At 39.0% G+C, this 23,029-nt stretch overlaps 1 protein-coding gene across 1 annotated transcript in view; it reads left to right on the top strand.

The window, feature by feature from the left end:
* LOC140792260 (nuclear pore complex protein GP210) overlaps positions 1 to 23,029 on the top strand; it is a 67,246-nt gene that overhangs the window by 14,095 nt on the left and 30,122 nt on the right. The window contains exons 13-15 of the mRNA XM_073143136.1: positions 1,224 to 1,343; positions 1,466 to 1,528; positions 11,681 to 11,872. Coding sequence (XP_072999237.1) covers positions 1,224 to 1,343; positions 1,466 to 1,528; positions 11,681 to 11,872 — 375 coding nt within the window. The remainder of the gene's footprint in view (positions 1 to 1,223; positions 1,344 to 1,465; positions 1,529 to 11,680; positions 11,873 to 23,029) is intronic.

Raw genomic sequence — 23,029 nt, 5'->3', positions numbered from 1 at the left:
TGGATCCTCTTTGCTGATCTCACTTAAACTAACAGATATGATCCATTTGCGGATCCTTTAATTCTCTCTCAACCTGCTCTCCCTTGATCCATTTGCCTATCATCTTATCCGATCATCTTAGCATCTAGGGCACGGAGAGGAGAAAGAGTGAGATGATGACACGGTGATGGCGCGACGAAAGGGAGAGTGTCGCCGGCGGTGGAGGCTCCATGCATGGTAATTTGTCTTGCAGATCGTCTTTCTCGTCTCACATCGGTGCTTTTGTGTGGCCCCCTTCGTGCAGCCCTCTTTGTTCGACATGTCAGTATTGCGGCAAAACGGGGCGTGCAGGTTGACACGGCAATCATTCGGTGTGCCGAGCATGAATTATAAAAAGACAAAATATGCGTATTATAAATTAAAGTATAAGTACATACAAATGTGACAAATATGAATGAAGGATATATATCACGTTCACTTGTATCTTCTCATTTGCTAGAGCATATCTAATGCATCAAGTATATTCCCACTACACGTAGTGCATAAGATTGTCGCTGTTGTACTACTGTGCTTCATAAGCCAAGTAGAAATGACTTACAATTGTCTTATCTATTACATCAAGTATGCTTATTTTTTGTTGAGATATGTTCAGGTGTTGCCATGCTAAAGGCATAGGGTATGCCGAGCTTGGTTCAACACGGTATGTACCCTTGATAAGTGCCATGTTGAGCCGTTGGGATACTAGATGACCTTGATGTCATGACCTGAAGTCGGAATTATGATCGACGGCTGTGTACCCCACAAACTTGAGATACACGAAGCCTTAACATGGCTCACCTTAGTGCCGATCGAGTAACGATGTGGCACGTGCCTTTCGGCACAACAATCCTTACATTAACCTATCTTAATGTACCTTAAGAATGTCATACATACAACTACTATGAGTTAATATTTTTTCGAAGCATGTGAATGTTCTTGTGTTCATACATGCAACTACTATGAGTTAATATTTTCTCGAAGCATGTGAATGTTCTCGTGTCCTTTAGTATTTAGGCAGCATGGTTTGCATCATGATTTCCAAATACATTGAAATAAAGAAGAAGCATAAATTGCCATTTCTTAGAAGTTACTTTTTCTCTTTTTCTTAGTTGTTTGTTGTTACTGAGTTGATACTTTATTAAGGTCTTGTTTCATATGATTTTTATTTGAGTTTAAGGTTTAGTAAACCCCTTTAATAACTGCAGTGCACTGTTCGAGCTACAGTATATGGCTTTCCGGGAAAACTTGCCAATGAATATTTTGGGAAAGAATCTTCACTGTTTGAAGGTGTAGAAAATATCGTCACAGATGCCCTTCAGTTACAGGTACACCATACTCCACAAATCAATCTAGTAAATATATATATATGATTCAAAATGAAACTTCTATTTGATCTTCTTTGAGAATATACTGGTCTGTTTGTAATCGGTTGTTGTATTGAATACAGATGGTTTCTTCTCTAAGAGTTATACCAGAATCTACCTTGTTAGTTCTTAACCCTGAAGCAAAGGTAAGCAAGCATGCTTTAACTTTTAGCTTCTGAATACCTTTACCTTTTTTGTACTTGTCATCTAGCAGCAAGGAAAATTTCTATTGCAAGCCAATATCTCTATGCATTTAGATGTTTAAAGAAGTTGTGGAAAATGTGAGGGAAATAATTGTATTACTTCTGTGTTTTACAAGAGCCTCTATCGGGCTATAAGTAATAATTTGCAGAGAAGGAGAAAATAGTAGCTAACAGGAAAACGAAACCCTATATTTGGAAATCCATAATTTTATGTAATCAGTTTCCTAAACTTAAGGGAAAAGATATTTACACAGTCCCTTATTTTTAAACGACCACCAATTAAGGGATTCAATCTCTATTTTCCACTCTCCCCTTCAATCTGGTGAATAAATATCCTTCATTCCCAGCTTGGAAATTAAATCTTGGAATGTAACATTGTTGAGTCCATTTGTAAGGACATCTGCCAATTGACCTCCCATGGGAATATAAGGTGTGCAAATTAATCTGCTTTCTAACTTTTCCTTGATGAAATGCCTATCTATCTCAATGTGCTTAATCTGATCATGCTGCACTCGATTGTGTGCACTGCTGATTGCAGATTTATTGTCACAGTAAAGTCTCATTGGTCCACTCCATTTAATCTTTAGGTCTTCCAGTATGATCTTCATCCGCAGGAGAATACATACACCTTGCGCCATTGTTCTAAAATCCGCTTTTGCACTAGATTGTGCTACAATATTTTTCTTTTTGCTTCGCCATGTTACTAGATTTCCTCCAAGGAATGTACAATAACCCAAAGTCAACCATCTATCTACTAGAGATCCAGCATAATCAATATCTGTATAGGCTTCAAGGACTAGTTCAGAATTTCTCTTGAATATTGTCCCCTTCCCAGGATTAGCTTTCAAGGAGTGAAGTACACGGTAGATAGCCTGAAAGTAAATCTCTTTAGGATTGTGCATAAATTGACTAATGACACTCACAAAATATATTATATCCGGTGGAGTGTGAAAAAGATAGATGAGCTTCCCAACTAGTCTTTGATACATCTCCTTATCTACTGCTCGTTCTTTGTCTGATTCTCCTAGTCTATGGTATGGCTCTGTAGGTGTTGCAACCGGCTTGCTTGCGAGCATACCTGTTTTCTTGAGAAGATCAGTAACGTTTTTGCTGCAAAATGAAAATGCCCTATTTTGAGTGAGCAACTTCAATCCCCAAAAAATATTTCAACTTTCCAAAGCTTTAAACTCGAACTCCTCGATCAAACATTGCTTCAATGTTTGCTTCTCTTCATCATCTCAGGTCACAATTATGATATCCACATAAATTATCAAGGCCATGACGCCCCTGTGGCCGAGTGTTTAATTAAAAGAGTGTGATCTTCTTGACTCTGCTTATATCTAGTAGCTGTCATCACTTTGGTAAATCTGCTAAACCAAGCACGAGGTGACTGTCTTAGTCCATATAAGATCTTCTGTTTTTTTCAAAGGAATTATTTTTCTGTAAAGGTCAAGGACTATAGTCCTCTAAGAGATAGATTCACTGATATTAAGAGCTCCGGCGACCATTTCATAAGCAGCAGTTATTCTGGTCCACAACCCTGAGGGCTCCATGTGTTTTTGGTTTTGCACCCCACCCCAACCCTTAATTTCTAGTGTGGAGGGAAAAGGATGATGTTGAACCTTTCCAAAGGAACAATTCCTAATAGAATTTGTATATTTGACCACTAAGTTAGAAAACATAAAGACGGGAAGCAACTAGAAAGGGCTGGATGAAGAAATAGAATTGCAAGGTGCTGGATGTCCTGAATAATTTCTGCAAATTTTTAGTTCTTGTTCCGAATTGAAGTCTTTTTCAGAAAATTTGTGAAGAAATTATATATGGAGATGCTTCTTCAGTAGTTTCTGTGCTTAAGCTCAGTAATCCAATTACAAGTTTCCCTTTTTCTCCTATTCGAACAAAAAGCATAGCAGGAACGACATATAGTGAGAAGAGTACTAAATGAAGGCATGTGTAGCACTCTAGTCAAGTTTGTTCTGTTGTAGCTCTAGGAGGCACGGAAGGGGAAGGGTAAGTTAAAGAAGCTTAGTTGCCATTGTCATCTTCTACTGAGTACTGACAATCAACGAAGAATATCTCTAAAAATGTTATTCTGATCTAAGTTTTCCTATTCCCTCTCTTGTTCAATGTCCAACATACTGGCTAGATAATGCAGGACAAACTTCTTAATTGCAGATTTGAACATAATAAATAGAAAAGAGTCCACCAACCGGGGGTGTTGGTATCCATCGACATTAGAATTCACCAACAAACACTCAATATGTGAAAACTCTCAAAATATTCATTAACCAATAAAAAGAGGATTACAAACTTTATCTAGGCAAAACAAGCAAAAGACAAAATAGCTTAATAAACAAAAATATGAAAATAGCCCTGTAAGGCTAGTCAAAATCCTTGTTAAGTCAGTGAAAACGGGTCGATTAACTCCGACCCAACCCTGCTATCCGACCCGATTCGGATAAAAAATTTCTATCCGATTCGGATATGGATTCAGATACGGATAGAATTTTTGAAAAAAATTCGAATACGGGTTGGATATATTTTTCGGATTCAGATACGGATATCGAATATCCGTTTACCAGCATATTTTTTTTAAATGATTTACAGTTTTTAGTTTGCTTATTTAAATAATAAATATTAATATTGTTACTAATAATACGTTATATATTATTTATAGAGATTAATTTCTCTAATTTTATAAATTTGACATACAAAAAAAATTATTTGTTGTAAAACTCTTAATAATTTTGTGTTAATTATATCTAAATAAAATATTATAATTATTTTAAATTCAATTAATATCTGTTTAAGATCCGATCCTCTATCTGAAAATTATCCGTATCCGTTTAGTTAGGATATGGTTTTAAATTTTGCTATTCGTTCAATATCCGTATCCGGACTAAAAATATGGATCCGGATATGGGTTGAGCACTATCCGATCCGTATCCGATCCGTTTTCATCCCTAAGTGCAGCCCTTTTGTGCCTACAAGAGTAATCGTGACGAATAGTGGTGTCCGCACCAAATCTTCTAGGTAGAAGAAACTCGACCCAGTCGAGTGGGGGTGTGAACGACTCTGATAGTACTTGAAGATGTCAGGGTTAAGCTGCTGTAACTCTTTGCGAGTTATCCACGTATAATTAGACTCTGGTCAACCTTGCCAATGAACTAAAAAATGGTAAACCCCTCCTGCTGTAGTATATGTTATTTGATCATCTAAAATAACTTCTATCTTTTCTTATAGTATGGGTGGAAAAAGAGAACTGGTGCGTCATATATCAGGTATATCTAGAATAGTAGCAGATATAGTATATGGTTCAGTGGAGATGTTCATAGGTGATTGTAAGCCACTAAATCCTCAATATTAAAGTACAACTAATGCCATTATTAGAGAAAATATCAATGACATAAGCATTAGTCCTTAGACATTTCAGAACTTGGAAAGGTCCTACACTATGAGCATGCAACTTCAAAACAGCTTCTAAAGAGAACCATTCGGGTTTGACACGAATCATAACATGATTTCCAATATTAAACTCTTGGCATGCTTATGCAAGTCGGCATGTATTTTATACTGAAAATTATTCGCCTCAATTCGCTTAGTGATCTCGTAATGCAATGATTGAATATGATGTGCAAATATTTTGGCAGAATCAGACTCTAGCATGAGATGACATAGGTAATAGATCTAAAAGTTCGCGTGCTCTAAAACTGTGAATAACTTCAAATAGACTTATGCCTATAGACTTATTGATGGAATTATTATATGCAAATTGGGCTACATGAAGAATGACATCTCAGTTTTTGTTATGATCACCCAGGAGATATCGCAAAAAATTTTCAAGACTACGATTGGCCACCTCAGTTTGACCGTTGGTTTGAAGATGATAGGCTATAAAAACTTTCAACTTTTTGCCAACCATGTGTCATAAGGTTTTCCAAAAATAACTCATAAAGCGAACATCTCGGTTGGATACAATAGTTTCTAGAAGACCGTATAACTTGACTATATGGGCAAAATACAATTTTGCCACGTGTGAAATATTAAAGGTCTTGACACAAGGAATGAAATGAGCCATGTTAAAAGCAATCCACGACCACAAAGATCGAATTATGTTTTCTAAAGGTGCGTGGTAATCTAAGGACAAAATCCATACTCACGTCCTGCTGTGCGTGATTATGCATAGGTAATTGGGCGTAAAGTCTAGTGTTTTGCTTTCGGTATTTTGCTAGATGACAGATCTTATATTGGTCAACTAATTTTGCTACGTCACGCTTGAGACTTGGCCAGTATTATGGGGCTCAACTTTTTCGATAGTCTTCTCACGTCCAAAACGACCCGACAAACCACCGACATGGATTTTCTAAATTAGGAAGTCATTACGGATGTATGGGGAACATAGAGTTTGTTATTATTAAACAGATAACCGTCCTGGAGGGATTAACTGTTCAAAGCTACGTTTGGATCACTCAACAAAGCGAGAACAATTTCTCCAAAGTTCAGACAAGATGTAGTCTTCCTTCATTTTGTCAAATCTAGTGACTTTAATGCTAATAGCAGATAGAAGGCTAACCCATATGCTAAGCACGTTAGCTGCCTTATTCTCAACCCTAGTTCTATGTTTGAGTACAAAAGTGCCTTGAATTTAGTTTTTTCTAAGGATTTAAGAATCGAAGAGTTTCGTGGTCAGAATAAAAGACAAATTCATGCATGAGTAAGTAATGGCGCAAATAGTGCAAAAGCTTAAAATAGTCGCATAAAATTTCTTATCCTAAGTATACTTTTTTGGCCTCATTTAGTTTCTCACTAAAATAGGCAACATGATGGCATTCCTGATTAAGACTAATGACAATTTCAATGCTTAAGGCATCATATTCCACTTCAAAGGCTTTAGAAAAGTTAGGAAGACACATTATATGCATCGCTATCAATTTTCTTTTAATTTCTTCAAAACCTTATTTGTCGACTTACTCCAATGAAAATCCCTTTTCTTCAGGTAAGCAATGATTGGGGACATGATAGTGCTAAACCCTTGAATGAAGCATCGATAAAAATAGCAAGGCCATGAAAACCACGCACATCATGAATGTTTCACGATTTCGGCCAATTAATAATTGCTTTGATCTTTTCAGGGCTGGTGTGGACTCCTTTAGATGTAATCACAAACCCTAAAAAGATGGCTTGATCCATAATAAAAGATCACTTCTTCCTATTGCCATAAAGTTGAGCAACACGAAGCGCAAAACAGACTTGACGTGTGGTCCAAGTGAAGCTCACTCGACTGATTATAAATCAAAATGTTATCAAAGTAGACCACCACAAGAAATTTTCCCATGAATGGTTGAAACACTTGTGTCATAACATGTATGAAAGTGTTTGGTGCATTAGATAGACCGAAATGCATCACCAACGATTTATATAACCCGTCTTTCGTCTTCAAAACAGTCTTCCACTGATCGCCAGGGCGAATTCGGATTTGATGATAATCACTTTTGAAATCGATCTTAGAGAAAATTGAAATTTCCACTATCATATCTAGTATGTCATCAAGCTGTAGAATAGGAAAATGATATTTGACCGTTATTCTATTAATGACTCGACTATCGATACACATACGTCAAGACCCATCTTTCTTTGGCGTCAGTAAGACAGGAACGACATAAGGACTTAAGCTCTCACGAATGGAATCTTTTGTAAAAATTTTATTCACTTGATGTTGCAGTTTAACATGTTTCTTGGGGCTCATTTGATAGTGTGGCAAGTTTGGAGGAGAGGCCCTAAGGACTATGTCAATTGCATATTGGATATCATACAAAAGAGGCAATTGATCTGGAAGATCATTCAGGAACACATCTTGAAATTCATTTAGCATAGGAGTAGCTTCTTCAACTGACAATGTGAGGATTGGGCTTCTAACTTCACGAGCTACTAATGCAAACACAACAGAGCCTTGGCTTGCTTCCTTTTCAAATTTTATAGAATTTATTCTGTGCAAACCCTTTTTACTAGGAGTATTTGTCTTGTTATCTTTGTGAATTCTTTTTGGGCGCATAAAATTTATCTTAATCTTGCTTTCAAAAGTGAAGGAGCACGAGTTAGAACTCCCAAAGATGGTCACATCACGATCAAATAACCAGGGGTGGCCCAAAATAATGTGCCCTACATCCATTGGCACAATATCACACCACATGACTATAAGAAAGAAAAATGATTGAAACTAGGCATATCTCATTTATAGCGGTTGAGGAATCATTGATTCAAGATACCTTATAAAGGTTCAAGTGAGGTGTGAATTTTAATGCCAACCAAGATACAATGCTAGAAGAGACGTCATTAATGTAGATCGAGCTCCTCATCAGGGTTAGACTCATAAACTTGCTCATCGAGTTCGTCTTCTCCTATAGTATCATTTTGTTCCCCAAGATAAAGGGCATTTCGAGGGTAGTTTAAACCTGCATGACAAACTTGTCTACATTTGTAACATCGACGGGGTTTATTGTCAGATGTAGTTTCATGGCGGAGCCCTTTTTTTTTGTTAGGTTGGACACTCGTGGCAGTTTGGGTAGTTTTGAAAGGTATTGCTATCATTTGAGTTTTTGCACTAGCAGTCGTGTAATTGGGAGGTGTGCACCCAATTGGTCGCTTAGGCAATTGTTGCCTACTAACCATCTCGTAGTTTAATGTGAGAGCGTAAGTCTAATCCAAGGAGGTAACCTCTAGGAAAATCAACTCTCTCCAAATATCATCGTTAATTTGGGCAAATCTAACTCTTCGATTTTTCGGCAGATCATACCACTCAAAGAAGTGGTCCATCTCACGGAGCCTGTCAGTAAACACAGTATGATCTAAACGACCGTCAAAAGTCGGGGTATCAATTTTAATGTTCTTTATAAGTTGATCTTCGTGGTTTGAAATTCTCTAAAGGCAGTATTGCCTCTAAACCCTTTGTTATTGTGAAGATAAAATGCATCTTCACAATAATTTTACATGTGGAGATCTCTTTCATGACTTCTCTCATGGTGAGGATAGTATGAGGCTTGTCGATGGGTGTCGATATTAGGAGCGGCACGCCTGACACTCGTGCTGGATGCAACGATGTCACTCTTGTTCTCATGTTGTTCATGACCCATCTTAATCCATCTCAATAGCCTCAAGGCGGGCATTGAAGTCGTTCAATCTAGTTGTAATATTTTCAATAGACTATTGTAAAATTCTACGAAAATCTTCCATAATATTGGAACAAATGCAGAAAATGAATAATGAAATGCAAACTAGGAGATCATAGCGAACAATTAGAGAATAATAGAGATAATAATCTACAATTACTTATGAAGCTTTCAATAAAAGCTAATAAGATTTAGTAGACAGTTGCAAAGTAGTACTATACGCTCCCGAGATTGAGACGGTAACCTTAGATATGTCAAGATTTTTGCTCTGACCTAGTTAGTTCTACTATTAACATTAATTGTTTTGATTTGAGTAAGCAATAAAAACAGGTAGGTAGTAGCAGGCTCAAGCATTTGCTTTAATGAAACAGATATAGGGTTATGATCCATATTAAAAGAAAGACAGGAACGATATTACCAAATTTTGCAAATCCACTCAAAGATGACAACGGTGATAGTGGAGGTAGCAGTCGGACAGTGGCAGCGGTGGCGGTGGTTGTAGGCTGCAGTGGCTTTGGCAACGGCAGGCGGTAGTGGCTGCGGTAGCGGTAGAAGCAGTGGAGGAAGCTGTAGCGATGGCAGCACTGGTGGCTGTGATATCACAGGTGCAACTGTACTGATGAAGAATGTGGTTTGGTGCAGGCAGTAGAGGGCGCAAAAAGCAAATGGCAATGGGGGCGCAAGTGGTGGAGGTTGGTAGAGGCCATACGGAGCGACGATGAGGTGCTGGATAGGCACGAGAAGGTGCTGAAGTCGGTGGTAGAAGGTCGTTGGATGCAACGGGGCCAACAAAGACAATCAATTGCAATATACTCCGCGTTGGAGGTGGGGATGGTGTGGCAGAGCAGTGGACATGACGACTGCAGTAATACCGGTGTTGGAGGCAATGGTGGTGATGGAAAAGGCGGCGACGGAAAAGGTTGCAGTAGTGGAGGTCAACGAACGATAGCTGTCGAGGCAGTGGTGCTATCAATTTAATGAGAATCCTGGCGAGTCGACACCGACGAAGAGCTTGACTAGCAGCGTTGAGGTGGGCTAGGGCATGGGAACGGAGAAGGAAAGAGATGAGGTGAGGCAATGAGCTTGGTTGCTGGTGAAGGAGAAATGAAGGGGATAGGTCACGTGAGAGTTTGGGTTAAGTGGGTTGATGGGTAAGTGAGTTTGGGTTATTGGGTTTGGTTTAGGTTTTGGCTTAAGTGGAGGGGTTTGGGCTAGTGGGTTTAGTTGGACCGGAACTTTGGATTAATGGGTTTGGTTTAGGTTAATGGATTTGGGTTTGAAAGGGTCTGTGGTTGATTTGATGATTTAATGGATTAATGGATTTAGACTTTGGGCTTAATTTGGAGGGACAAGATGTGTTTCCAAATTAAAAAAGGTAATTTAAAATTTTCGGAGGTTTAGGAAGTTAGGATAAGAAAGATACTAACCTCACAATTAAGGAAACTAATTGAATTAAATAAGGAAAACAAATATCTCCTAAATCTGAATTTCATAATTTAAAAATTTTGAAAATTTGAAATCAAAACTCAAAGACAAAAAGGGAACAATAATGCAAAATTTTGAAAATTTGATTTTGATTTTTTTTTTTTAATAAAGACATTCTCTGTTCTTCCTTTTTTTTATTTATAATAGGGAGAGAAGATTTGTTGAATAAAACTTACTTTTGATAAGTTTCTAATTTCACGTAGAGATTTAGTAATGGTAATGATTTATTTTGCCCCTTGCTAATGGTGATCTCCTCGTGCAACTCAAATCTGGAACTCGACTTCGACGTGCGTTGGACTTCGTAGCAATATGGTGTTCGTGGAGCGATTGATATGGCGAAGAATAGATGTGGTGTGGCGTAAAATTTAGGAGGTGGAGCATTCATAAATCGGAAATCGATTGGCTCTGATACTAAAGTTGGTGCAGGACAAACTCTTTAATCATGGATTTGAGAAGAACAAGTAGGAAAAGTAACAAAATCCGAGGAATCTACCAACCGGGGTGTTAGAATTTATTGATGTCGAAATCCACCAACAAACACTCAATATTTAAAAACTCTCAAAATATTCATTAGCCGATAAAAAGAGGGTTACAAGTCTTATATAGGCAAAGCAAAGCAAAAGACAAAATAGCTTAATAAACAAAAAGACAAAAATAGCCTTGTAAGGCTAGTCAAAACCTTCGTTAAGCCAGAGAGTCACGGGTGCAACCCTCTTGTGCATACGAGAGTAAACATGACGAATAATGGTGTCCACACTACTAGATTGTTGAGTGATGATTTGCCGAGGGGAGATCCATCACGTAAGTTAGCTGGTGAAAGACACGTAGACGCCAGTTAAAAAAGTCTCGTTGGCTATTTTTACCCCTTTGGATCATTGCTAGATGAAGAGAAGCAGTGCAAAGAGCAATGATATGATATGCTCGTAGTGTTCATATATATTTTCCGACAAATAGAAGACCGCAAGACCTACAGAGACCCAGATGCTTTCATGGAAGGTGTCTCCCATACCTTAGAAAATGTACCATTAAAAGAGTACCATCCTTGTTATACTAAACTCTGCTTTTTTCTTGAGAAGTGTGTTGTACTAGAATGCTTAGGAGGCTAGGATTACACGTTACAATAGAAGTGTCATTTTAGGCTTCTTGCTCGTTTCCTTCTTTTCTGTAATGTATGAAGATACATCGATTCACCAGTATGCTGAAGTAAACTACTATTTGTTCACCAGATTTTTGTTATCCTCTTCATCCAGCTAAGTCTTTACAATATTGCTTTCCTCTCACCTAAAAAGGCACCATGCATCAATGAGTTATGAATCATTGCTCTTTCATCAACATAATTTGATATGAGTTTGCAAATTTGTATGGGGCCAATTGCACACACATTTTCATTGTGACAGTTCATCTGTGAGGATTTTGTAGTTTTATTGATGTATTTGTTTTGCAGGTAAATTTGTCTGTAACAGGTGGGACTTGTTTCCTAGATGCTGCTTCAAATGACCTACAAGTGGCAGAAATTATCCTACATCCAGAAAATATGCTATGTTCGCACTTAATTGTTGGTGCGAGAGGCTTGGGCGTTGCTCTTGTGACTGTTTATGACATTGGACTTTCTCCTCCCACTTCTGCTTCCTCATTGGTAACTTATCCTTTGAATTATAATCTCTTGGCAAATTTTCTTTACTTGAATTGGTTCTGTTGCACCTTTTCTTGATTTCATTATTATTTGAGAATATTTCCTCATAATTTTGATTTTTCCCATTGTTGTCACTTTATATTTATCTTGTTGGCTTTTAATATATGAATGTTCAGAGATACTTGTTGATGCAATTTAAGTACTTCCTCTATTCAATTCACATTTCACCAATATGTCAACTCATGTGATGTTTAATTTTGGCAATTTATTGTTGGTCATGCTTGTTTGACTTGATTGCTTGACTAATAGTACCACACTGGAATTACAAATGCTTGTAATTTGAAATTTATCGACCTTGCCAGATGCAAATATTAATGATTCCTGATTTTCAGATTTTCTGATGTTCTCCAGTAGGAAATGAAGGCTTAATTTCCCTAACAAATATGTATCTCATATGTTCGTTTACTTGGATGAAATGTTGACTAGTCACTTCACTTGATCATACGGTGAGTTTTTTAGGTAGCTTAAACTAGTCTAATAAAATTATGTGTTTGGTGGTGAATTAGGTAAGGAGTGTAATTATTTCCAATGATGTGAGATGAGTGAAAATAATTTTGGTTTGGAGGGAAATAAATAATATGTTATATGTTATATTAATGGACTAAAATGTTCTTTTACCCTTTGAATTTGAAGCATTTTAATACTGAAATATTAATTATAAAATTTGGGTTTATGATGATGATTTTTTTTTTTCTAATTTTTTGACAGAATTCCAAATGGTTGCTGTCTTACAAGTCTTAAGTCTATGGTTGCAGGCTTAAGGCTTGTATGCCTGCAACTATTAAAAGATTATGTTGTTTTGTTTTTGTTTTTTCTCCCCCTTAAGTCTTTAGGCGTCTAGGTTGACAAGCATTAAGCCTGCAAGCCGGCATGGTTAGGGGCTTAAGGCTTACAACGGCAGAACCAATAAGAGTATCATTTTTTTTTTCCTAAAAGGCTTGCAGGCCTACAAGTCCATTGTGGACTACAAAGCTTGCTTGCAACCATTAAGGTTACCATTTAAAAAAAAATGTTGTGGGCTTAGTATAAGCAAACATGTAAGGTAACCTTTTTTCAAGAAGTCCTCAATATTGCGGACTTAATTCAAGGAAATGATAAAATCTTGGTAAGCTATTGTGGGCTTACACACAACCATCTTATAAGCTATTGAGGGCTTCATAAGTTTTATTTTTTTAGAGGAAAATTGTGGATATGTGAGAGGATTCGAAATAAAGGGGTCATTAATATATTTGATGTGACATGAAAAAGTGAAAAATATTAATTTTAGAGAGAAATTAATGATATTAGTACCAAGATATTATTATTAAATTTATAGAAGATAAGTGATGAGCATTTTATGGGTAAATTTATAATTTGAGAATAATTCAAATTTGACCCATTTATTTTTCATCTTTTCTCACACCTTGAACTTATTTAGGAATAGACTACGATTTGATTACTAAACATGGTTAGTGGTCTCTAACCAAATACAAGGGAAATCCTTAGCCATGAACCAAATGCCACCTTAAAGTTTGGGCTTAATTATAATTTGGTCTCATGTAAAATCCATAGACATCGTTAACAACTACTATAAAGTTACCTTTCTACTATAATTGGATGGGAAATATTAGTATTTTACATTGAGTAGTTGATAAATTAAAATTATCTCTCTATCCTTACAAGTATTGATTGGACAATACTGCCTCACTCTATAACCTAATATAGGTCAAGGTTTTAAAAGACTTTAGGCGGTAGATGGGCGGACAAGGGACCATGTAGCACTAAGCACCACTCGGGTGCCTAGGCAGGTGTCCAGAATTCTAGATTTTAAAAAAAGAAATAAAAAAAAGAAATAATAGTTAGAGAAGAAGTTAAAATTAATATACTAATACATTCTTGTTAAGAACTACAGTAAGTTATTAGAATCCACTAGTTCATCAGCATGTGCAATAATTTTGACTTTCAAGGTAAATCTACATACTAAAATATGATATGAGATGCTAAGGCGGCGACCTAGGTGAAACCCAAGTAGAGCCTAGCTATATTCTATCTAAGGCGGGAGCCTAGGCATTAAGGCGGAAGTTTATTAAAACAATGGTGGGTTATCATGTTTGCTGCCAGAATTGTGAATGAGAGATCTCTACCTTCTTCCTCTTTTCGTCACCCCCAAAATACTACGCAACATAACTCCCTTCTCAACTTTGAATTATGTTGATATTGAACTCACAGTCTCACACATTGGGGAAGAAGTCACTAGAAGCTAGGCATTGGAGGAGATTGTCTAAAGCAGAAGAAAAATTGCAAATCTATTTACTCTTAGGAAATGTTTTGATAGGTTGCTTACTGAGGATATTGCATAATGCATTGATGGTGTTGTTGATGACATTAATTAGATGTTTTGATTAGATAATTTTTTTGATAGGTTGCTTGTTGAGGGTATTGCTGATGACATTCATTAGATGATAGATTCTGACACTGCATAATGCATTTATGGCATTCAATAGATATTTTCGCTACAATTAGAAACAATTACAAGCTTTCATCAGTGATAAGTTGCTTGCTTATCCGGATAGACTAGAAGACATATTGTCATCACTATAAAGAAATAAAAAGTCAGCATCTTCTCCTTTACCTAGCTGCAACAAGGTGGATGAGCAACTCCTCGTTCCTTTTATTTGTCTCTTCCATGATGGAGAATGTTTTAGTTTTTATAATATCTAATTCTAGCCCGTCAATCCTCTTTATGTTCTGGCCAGAATCCTTAACTCTAGGAGACATGAGAAAATCAATCCAAGAAAAGAAATCGAAAGTATTTTCTTTTTGCACATTACAAATTTACTACAAATCTGGCAGTGATTAGGAAAATGTATTAGTATATGCCCATTAATGATCTACCTTGAAGCGCATGCAACCCATAAATATCCTCTTTGAGTTGATCTCAATGTAGGAGGTCCTATCAGTAGTTCTTATTCACAATGACAAATGTCACAACTTAAAATTGAAATTATGATTAGCCATCTATCTCAATATGCTTGAGATATACGAAGCTTAATTTTCTAAGTCCACAATAACAAGAAATTCAATATAAATTACAACTCCAAATAAATATACTAAAAAATTGATGAATTTTGTCACTAATGTATCTCCTGCAAACGAAATTAATATATAGTTTAGAACATAATGATACAATTGAAAGAGGAAAAGGGTAAATCTTATGCGGAGGTAGGGTCCTAGTGCATCTCACTTAGTTGCCACGCTGGCTAGTACTTGAAATATTAGTGGGGATTCCATGAGTTAATAAATATAGCTCCATGAGTGGAATCCACTGAAAAGCCAAATAAATCCGAAATTTATAAACATAGCTTTAAAATAAATCTCCAAATTTGACGATATATAAATTATAAAATAAATAGTTAACATGCTTATAATAGCAATAGTAATAACTGTATAAGGAATAATAATGTAAGTCATATCACATAACATGCTTATCATCAATATGCTATTTTTTTTAATATTACTAATATCATGTCTCAATTAGGTTTATATCTTGTGGATCTACATTAACTAGAAATTATCTCGAGAAGGCGTTTGGGTCTTTTTCTCATAACCAATCCATTTAGGGTCACCAAAAGGTCCTGTTATGTGATAAGCAAACCCTTTCTCTTTTCCTAAGGATCATTATAAGGTGTTGCTTTGTGATAAACTTATCCAGTCCATTTGACTAACTATTGAGAGAAATGAGAGTCACCATAAGAAGTCTTTCGGTCTAACCTGAGATTGTTTTCTAATCTCGCCAAAGTCATCTAAGAAAGTCATCGTATTGATTTAAAATCGGACTGTCCCCTTAGACTTTTAAGTAGACTTGAGTCATTATAGAATGTCATAATGCGATCTATACATGGGTTGTTATCGAAGTTACATCAATCATCAATTATATTTTTTCACTAATACTCATGATAAACTAAATTGCTATTGCACGAAGCATAGCAGTATTAAGTCATATATTTTGCACACATAAATATAGTATTTGATTTGTGCATAGAAAGATACGTGATAATATAAAAGAACAAAGTATGAGATAGATAAACAAATATAAGTAAACCCACTAACCTAAGTTTAGATAAACCGACTAAAATATATAGTGCATATGTTAAGAAAAATAACTATATTTAATAATAAATAAATAATATATTTTAATTTAACCAATATCATTGTCTTTTGAAATAAAAATCTGTCCTAAGGACTTAGGCTGTGTCCACCAGTCCAATATCATTGGTTTAATGATGACCCACCCCAACCTGCCCCAAAATCCAAAACCCATAAAGGATTTGGCTCGGGTTAGCTTGAGCTCAACCTTCATCTTTTTCAATAGAGTTCACCATAAGAGGGGAAAAAAAGAGGTCGCCGACGATCTTTGTCGTCGATGGTTCGTCAACCGCATTTAACCTCTTCCTCGCAGTCTTAGTGACTTGCACGAGGAGAAGGGTGGTTGGCTAAGCCGACCGACGGTGGAAAGTACTCGTCCATGGCCAACGACCACGATGGCGCACGATCTCACCAGTGGATCACAAAGTAGTAGAAAAAGGGTGTAAGAAAGCTCCCTGCGATGAGGTAAACTCGACCGAGAGGTTGGAGGCGATTGGCATTAATGACGGTGATTGGGCGCAACCCTACAATCATTACGAGTCTAAATCTATAGACGGAACTGGATCTCGACTCACATAGAGAAAAGGTTATCGTGGATCTCCAAAAGGAAGTGAGCATAAAGCTCAACAAGCCACATAGTATATATATATATGCCAATATGGTCATGTCTATTGTTCACATAATGTATCCATACAACATGTTCATATCTATCGTTCACTTGTATTAATAAAAGAACACATGATATATATCATTCAAACTACTAAATCTTTTATCTCAAGCTCACACAGCCATAACAATGAATTATCATATATGCTCAAAGAGTTATCGATCGCATAATAACATAGGCTCACAGAGCTATTAATCACATAATAAATATATGCTGACATATTATCTCACACATCGAGGAGGGATAGTGAAACACCCATACCTCCGAATACATGTGTAAATCGCGTGGGTAAATCCCCCCATGCGGTGCATCATATGATTTGTCAGTGATAGGATTTCACAAAGCACACAACAGCACAAGTTCATATCATAAATAAACTCAACCATAAGAGTCCGGATACAAGTTCCACAGGCCACAACAAGCCTTCAAGATACACATCCAAAATACAACACTAAAGTCTCAAAATACATTGTCAATCATAATGCCCTCGCAGGGGCTCAATACAACTAATAGACATAACTGAAATAAAAAAGGTAACTACTCCTCGCTTTCCGCACCTGCGTCCTTTAGCTCTGAAATAATGCCACCAAGAGGTGGTGAGCTCACAGCCCAGCGAGTAAGATCCATACAATCTATAACAATAAAATCACGGGTGCATATCCAATGCATGCCTATAGTTAGAAATAACAATACGTTTGTTTAAATGACTTACCATGAGTTACTAAATCAATGCAATCAATAAGGACTACACGTCACTATCCTAGAACATACCAATTCCTAAACGTATTAGGATAAGTCCACACAGATATAAAGCTTACTACAATCTTTTATTCATACAAATCTCATAGTGTTTACATGTTATGCACAGCAATAAAAGAGTAGTTTAGTCATTTCATGCCCATCGATGCATTAATTATATTTATCATAGCTCACCGAGCTATTTACCACACAGGGTAAAATACTCTAAAAAAATCATCCATCATATAACCATCCATCATCTCATACATCGAGGAGAGATATATACACATCTAGTGGTAATGCTACCTACACATGCATAGCGACACTATATGTGACCGGTTGTCTGTAGCCATCAGACTAAGGATTCCGGTCGTAAGCCCATATCTCACTCTCTAAATCATCACCGCTCTCAGCGGGAGAATCGGGAGCCCTCGACTCATCAATAGACGCCTAACCTTGCATCGTCGGGTACCGCTAGAGATATATCCCTGCCTCACAATTATGTTCTTCTATCATCATAATCTAGTCCAGACTATGCAGTATAATTACCTAAATGCCACACAGGCTCCCGACCTCAGGTGTAGGCCGTTAATAGTATAGTCATATAAGATACACTCTACCCTTAACCCTAGGCTGAGTGAGTAAGAGCACTGCCTAGTCAGAACCCGACTATTAATGATAGGTGAAAGTGGTGCAGTGTCTATGAGTGTATAAGGCATGCCATAGTCATCATGATCGTTACATTCTATATTCACAACATATATTTATGCAAGGGTATATCATACAAGATACATATAGAGCATTGTTACACTAATGCCTATGCTAACATTAGCATTCTCATAATATCATGATGAGTAAATTATCAATAACTGCACATGTCAAGATATATCATGGTACACTAGATGCATGGATTAATACCAACATTTCCTACAGTGTCATGATAGGTATAATAACTGTAACTACATTATTCTAGACTTGTATCAACTTTACTCGCTTGGGGGGGTCTCCACAATACACTAAATCTCCTCAACTAGCCGGCTCATTCGGAATCCCAAAATCCTCCTCACACGGTGTCAATACTATTAATTCACGCAAGTAAAGCCATACGTAAGATTAGCGAACTAATAGAATTAATTATCTTATTAGAGAATTTATGTTTAGGCATATACATGAGTCAAGGGTCCCCTAGGGTGAGTTCTATGTCATCCTAAAATTCACACTAATTAAGTGCTAATAATTTATCCTTAGAGGAGTGGTTAGGCTAATAAATCAGGTCGAAATAGATAAACAGGGTTATAGGGTCCAAATGGCCCCAAATGGGCTAGGTTGGGGGCTATTGGGTTAGGCTCAAGCCTAACCCAATAGGCAAGAGGGGCCTTGGTGGGCTAAGGTGGGTTGGGGGCCCAACCACAGCCCACCAAGGTTGGATTAGTGGGCTGCAGTCTGCAGCCCACCCAACATTTGGGTTAGTGGACTGCGGTCTGACCGCAGCCCCCACCAACACCTATCTCCCCCCATTTCCTTCGAGGGAGGGAGACAAACGGGGAGAGGGAAAGCCCACGCGGCCGCGGTGCCGGTGGCATAGCCTCGAGGCTGGCGTGCGCAGCACGAGGCCGACAGGCAAGAAAAAGGGCAGGAAAAGAAAGAGGGGAGGAGGGAGGTTATCTTTGAAATTAATGGCGGAGGGGGGAGGGGGGGTAGGAGGGCTTATCGAGGGGGTTGTAAGGTAGGCTTGTTGGCTCCGGCGTCGGCAACCCGCGAGAGAGGAGAGGGAGAAAGGTAGTGAGGTGGAGAGGGAAATGGGGGTTGGGATGGCTGCGGTGAGGGGAAGAAGAGGATTAATGGAGCTAGGGAGGGTGGCGTGCACGGCAAGGGAAGAGGAAGAAGAAGAAAGGAGAAGAGAGGACAGGGGGAAAGATGGCAGGGTCTGACGCACATGCTCGGCGCATGCGTCAGGTTTTTTTTTATTTATTTTTTAAATTGGGTTTTACAACTATCCCCAACAACAATAAATTTTGTCTGCAAAATTACGCACCTGAGTCGGTAAATAAATGAGGGTAAGTAGACTGAATTTCCTCCTCAGGCTCTCATGTAGCTTCCTCTACTCCATGGTGCCGCGAAAGAACCTTGACCAAAGGTACGATTCTTCTTCGGAGCGTTTTCACACATCTGTCAATGATCTGCACTGGTTGCTCCTCATAGGACAAAACATGTGACGGGCCATACAAATACCTTCTCAACACCGACACATGGAACACATTATGAATTGAGACAGCTCCGATGGCAAATCCACCCGGTAAGCAACCGGTCCTATCCGTGCCAAGATCTCATAAGGGCCAATATATTGAGGGCTTAACTTGCCCTTCTTCCCAAACCAAACTACCCGTTTCCACGGTGAGACCTTGAGGAAGACTTTGTCCCCGACCTGAAACTCCAGATCTCAACGTCGACGGTCGGCATAGCTCTTCTGTCGACTTTGGGCAACCTACAAATGTTCCTGTAGCTTCCGCACCTTATCCACGGTCTCCTGGATCAGCTCTGAGCTCTCTATCTTCCGTTCCCCCACTTCGTCCCAACTGACAGGTGTTCGACATTTCTCTGCAAGTGAAGCACATAACATGTTCTCTAAAGTCTGGATCGTCCGCTCTGACTAACCGTCAGTCCGAGGATGATAGGCAGTGCTGAATTGCAATTTGGTACCCAGTGACTTAGCAAAATGATGCCACAGCCTAAAGGTGAACCTGGGGTCACGGTCAGAAGTTATAGAAACTGGTGCCTCATGGCAGGCAAAGATCTCATCCCGGAATAAAGTGGCTCGATGATCCATAGAGTCAGTGGTACTGACTGGAAGGAAGTGAGCTGACTTGGTCAATCGATCCACAATCATCTAGATAGAGTCCTTTTTCTTCAAGGTCTTCGGCAGACCCACTACAAAGTCCATAGTGATATGCTCCCATTTCCACTCCGGAATGGGTAAGGGCCTGAGGGTCCCAGCAGGCCTCTGATGTTCAATCTTGACCTACCGACAAATCAAGCATTGAGCTACAAATTCAGCAATGCTTTTCTTCAGTCCCGGCCACCAGAAGTATTTACGAACATCATGGTATATCTTCGTCTCCCACACACTGTAAGAGGTCTGGTGAGCTTCCTCCAAAATCTCCCAACGGAGTTCGCCCACGTCAGGTACACAGAATCTATCTCCAAACTTCAGGGTTCCCAATCCATCAAGGCAAAAACCCTTTTTACTTGAGTCTCGAACTTGCCGGAGAACTTGCAGTAAATGTGGGTCTTCTGCCTGTGCAACTCTGATCCTCTCCGCTAGAGTCGGCCTCACAGTTAACTGGGCCAGCAGTCCAGCACCCACATCTTTGGCTATGATGTGCATGTCCATCTTTTGCAGATCTCGCAAGATGTCCTACTGCTGAGTAATCAAACTAGCCAAATTTCCCATCGACTTCCTACTCAAGGCATCAGCCACCACATTTGCCTTCCTAGGGTGGTAGTTAATAGTGCAGTCATAATCATTCACTAGCTCAAGCCACATGCGCTGTCTCATGTTCAACTCCCTCTAGGTGAATAGGTACTTCAAACTCTTGTGGTCAGTGAAAATCTCGCACTTCTCCCCGTAGAGATAATGCCTCTAAATCTTCAAAGCGAACACTACTGCTGCAAGCTCCAAGTCGTGGGTAGGGTAGTTTCGTTCATGGTTCTTGAGCTGCCTGGATGCATAAGCGACAACTCCGCCCTCCTGCATTAGAACACAGCCCAAGCCCGAGTATGAAGCATCACAGTAGACCTGGTAGCCCCCTCCACTATGAGGAACTATAAGGATGGGTGCAGATGTAAGTCTCCTATTGAGCTCTTGGAAGCTTTCCTCACAATTAGCTGTCTATACAAAACACTGATCCTTTCGGGTCAGCCTAGTAAGGGGATTGGCAATTTTTGAAAATCCTTTCACAAAATGTCGGTAGTACCATGGTTCCTAGTTTCGGCCGATCCCACTCGGGATCGGCCGAAACGGATCGGGGTCGGCCTGGCTGAAACCAATCTATTGATTGGTTTCGGTCGAGTATCGGCCGGATCGGCCGATACCCGATTCGTTTTGGGTCGGGATTGGCCGTATCGGCCGATCCCGCCCGAGACGAGCATGGGTAAGAGAGAGAGAAAGAGACGGAGGAAGAAAGAGAGGGAAAGAGAGAGATGGAGCAAGAGAGAGTGAAAGAGAGAGAATGAGGGAGAGAAAAAGATGGAGTAAGAGAGTGAAAGAGAGGGAGAAAGAGATAGAGTTTGTGGGTTGCAGCAGTAAGAGGGAGAGGGAAGAGGAGAGAGAGAGACATGGAGAGAAAACAAAAACTATGTTAAAGAGGTGGTAGTCGGTAAGGGAGAGGAAGAGTTTTTAAGGGAGAGAGTTAGTAGGAGAGAGAGTTAATTAGAGAGAGTTTGATAAGAGAGAGTTAGTGGGAGAGAGTTTGATAAAAAAGAGAATTAGTGGAGAGGAGGTAAGAATTTTTTTTAATTTGTGTGGGAGAGAGAGAGTGAGTGGTAGAAAATGGGAGAAATAGAAATTGAGAAAATTATATTTATTTTTTAGTTTTTAGACTTTATATATGAATAATTTATATTTATATCTTATTATTATTTTTCTAAAAAATTAAAAAAAAAATTGTATTTTAAAAATTATTTTAAAATACAGTTCGATCCGAACGGCCGATACTGTCGATACCGCCGATACGTATCGTTTTTTCAAATGGCCGATCCCGATCCCGATTCCGATACTTGGAACCTTGGGTAGTACATGGCCAATCCCAGGAAACTACGGACCTCTAAAACTGTACTCAGTTGCCTCCAATTGAGTACAGCGGTGATCTTGGATTGATCAACCCGTATGCCCTCTTCCGAGACCACATGCCCAAGGAACACCACTTCCTCCAGCCAAAATTCACACTTAGAGAATTTAGCAAAAAATTTTCTCTCCTTAGCACCTATAGTACCAGCCGAAGATGCTCTTCATGCTCCTGTTCTGAGGCCGAGTAAATCAAGATATCATCAATGAAGACCACTACGAACCGATCCAAGAAAGGGCTGGGTGCCCAACCACAACCCACCAAGGTTGGATTAGTGGGCGCAGCCCCGAGGCCGGCGGTACAGGCACGAGGCCAGCGGCGCAGCTACGAGGCCGGCGGTGCAGCACGAGGCCGACGGGCAAGATAAAGGGAAGGAAAAGAAAGAGGGGAGGAGGGAGGTTATCTACTGAAATTAATGGCGGGGGAGGGGTAGAAGGGGTAGGAGGGCTTACCGAGAGGGTTGTAAGGTAGGCTCGTTTGCTCTGGCGTCGGCAACCCGCGAGAGAGGAGAGGGAGAGAGGTAGCGAGGTGGAGGGGAAAATGGGGGTTGGGATGGCTGCAGTGAGGGGAAGAAGAGGATTAATGGAGGTGGGGAGGGTGGCGTGCACGGCAAGGGAAGAGGAAGAAGAAAGGAGAAGAGAGGACGGGGGGAAGGATGGTGCGTGCATTAGGTTTTTTTTTCTTTTTTAAATTGGGGTGTTACAGATAGACATCTAGTAGTAATAT

The sequence above is a fragment of the Typha latifolia genome, chromosome 7, assembly GCF_019914945.1.
Source record: "Typha latifolia isolate L0001 chromosome 7, TyphaL0001v2, whole genome shotgun sequence".
In the NCBI taxonomy this organism is placed as follows: Eukaryota; Viridiplantae; Streptophyta; class Magnoliopsida; order Poales; family Typhaceae; genus Typha; species Typha latifolia.
Note: the sequence above shows the minus strand (reverse complement) of the source record. Positions and strands in the feature narration are given on the sequence as shown.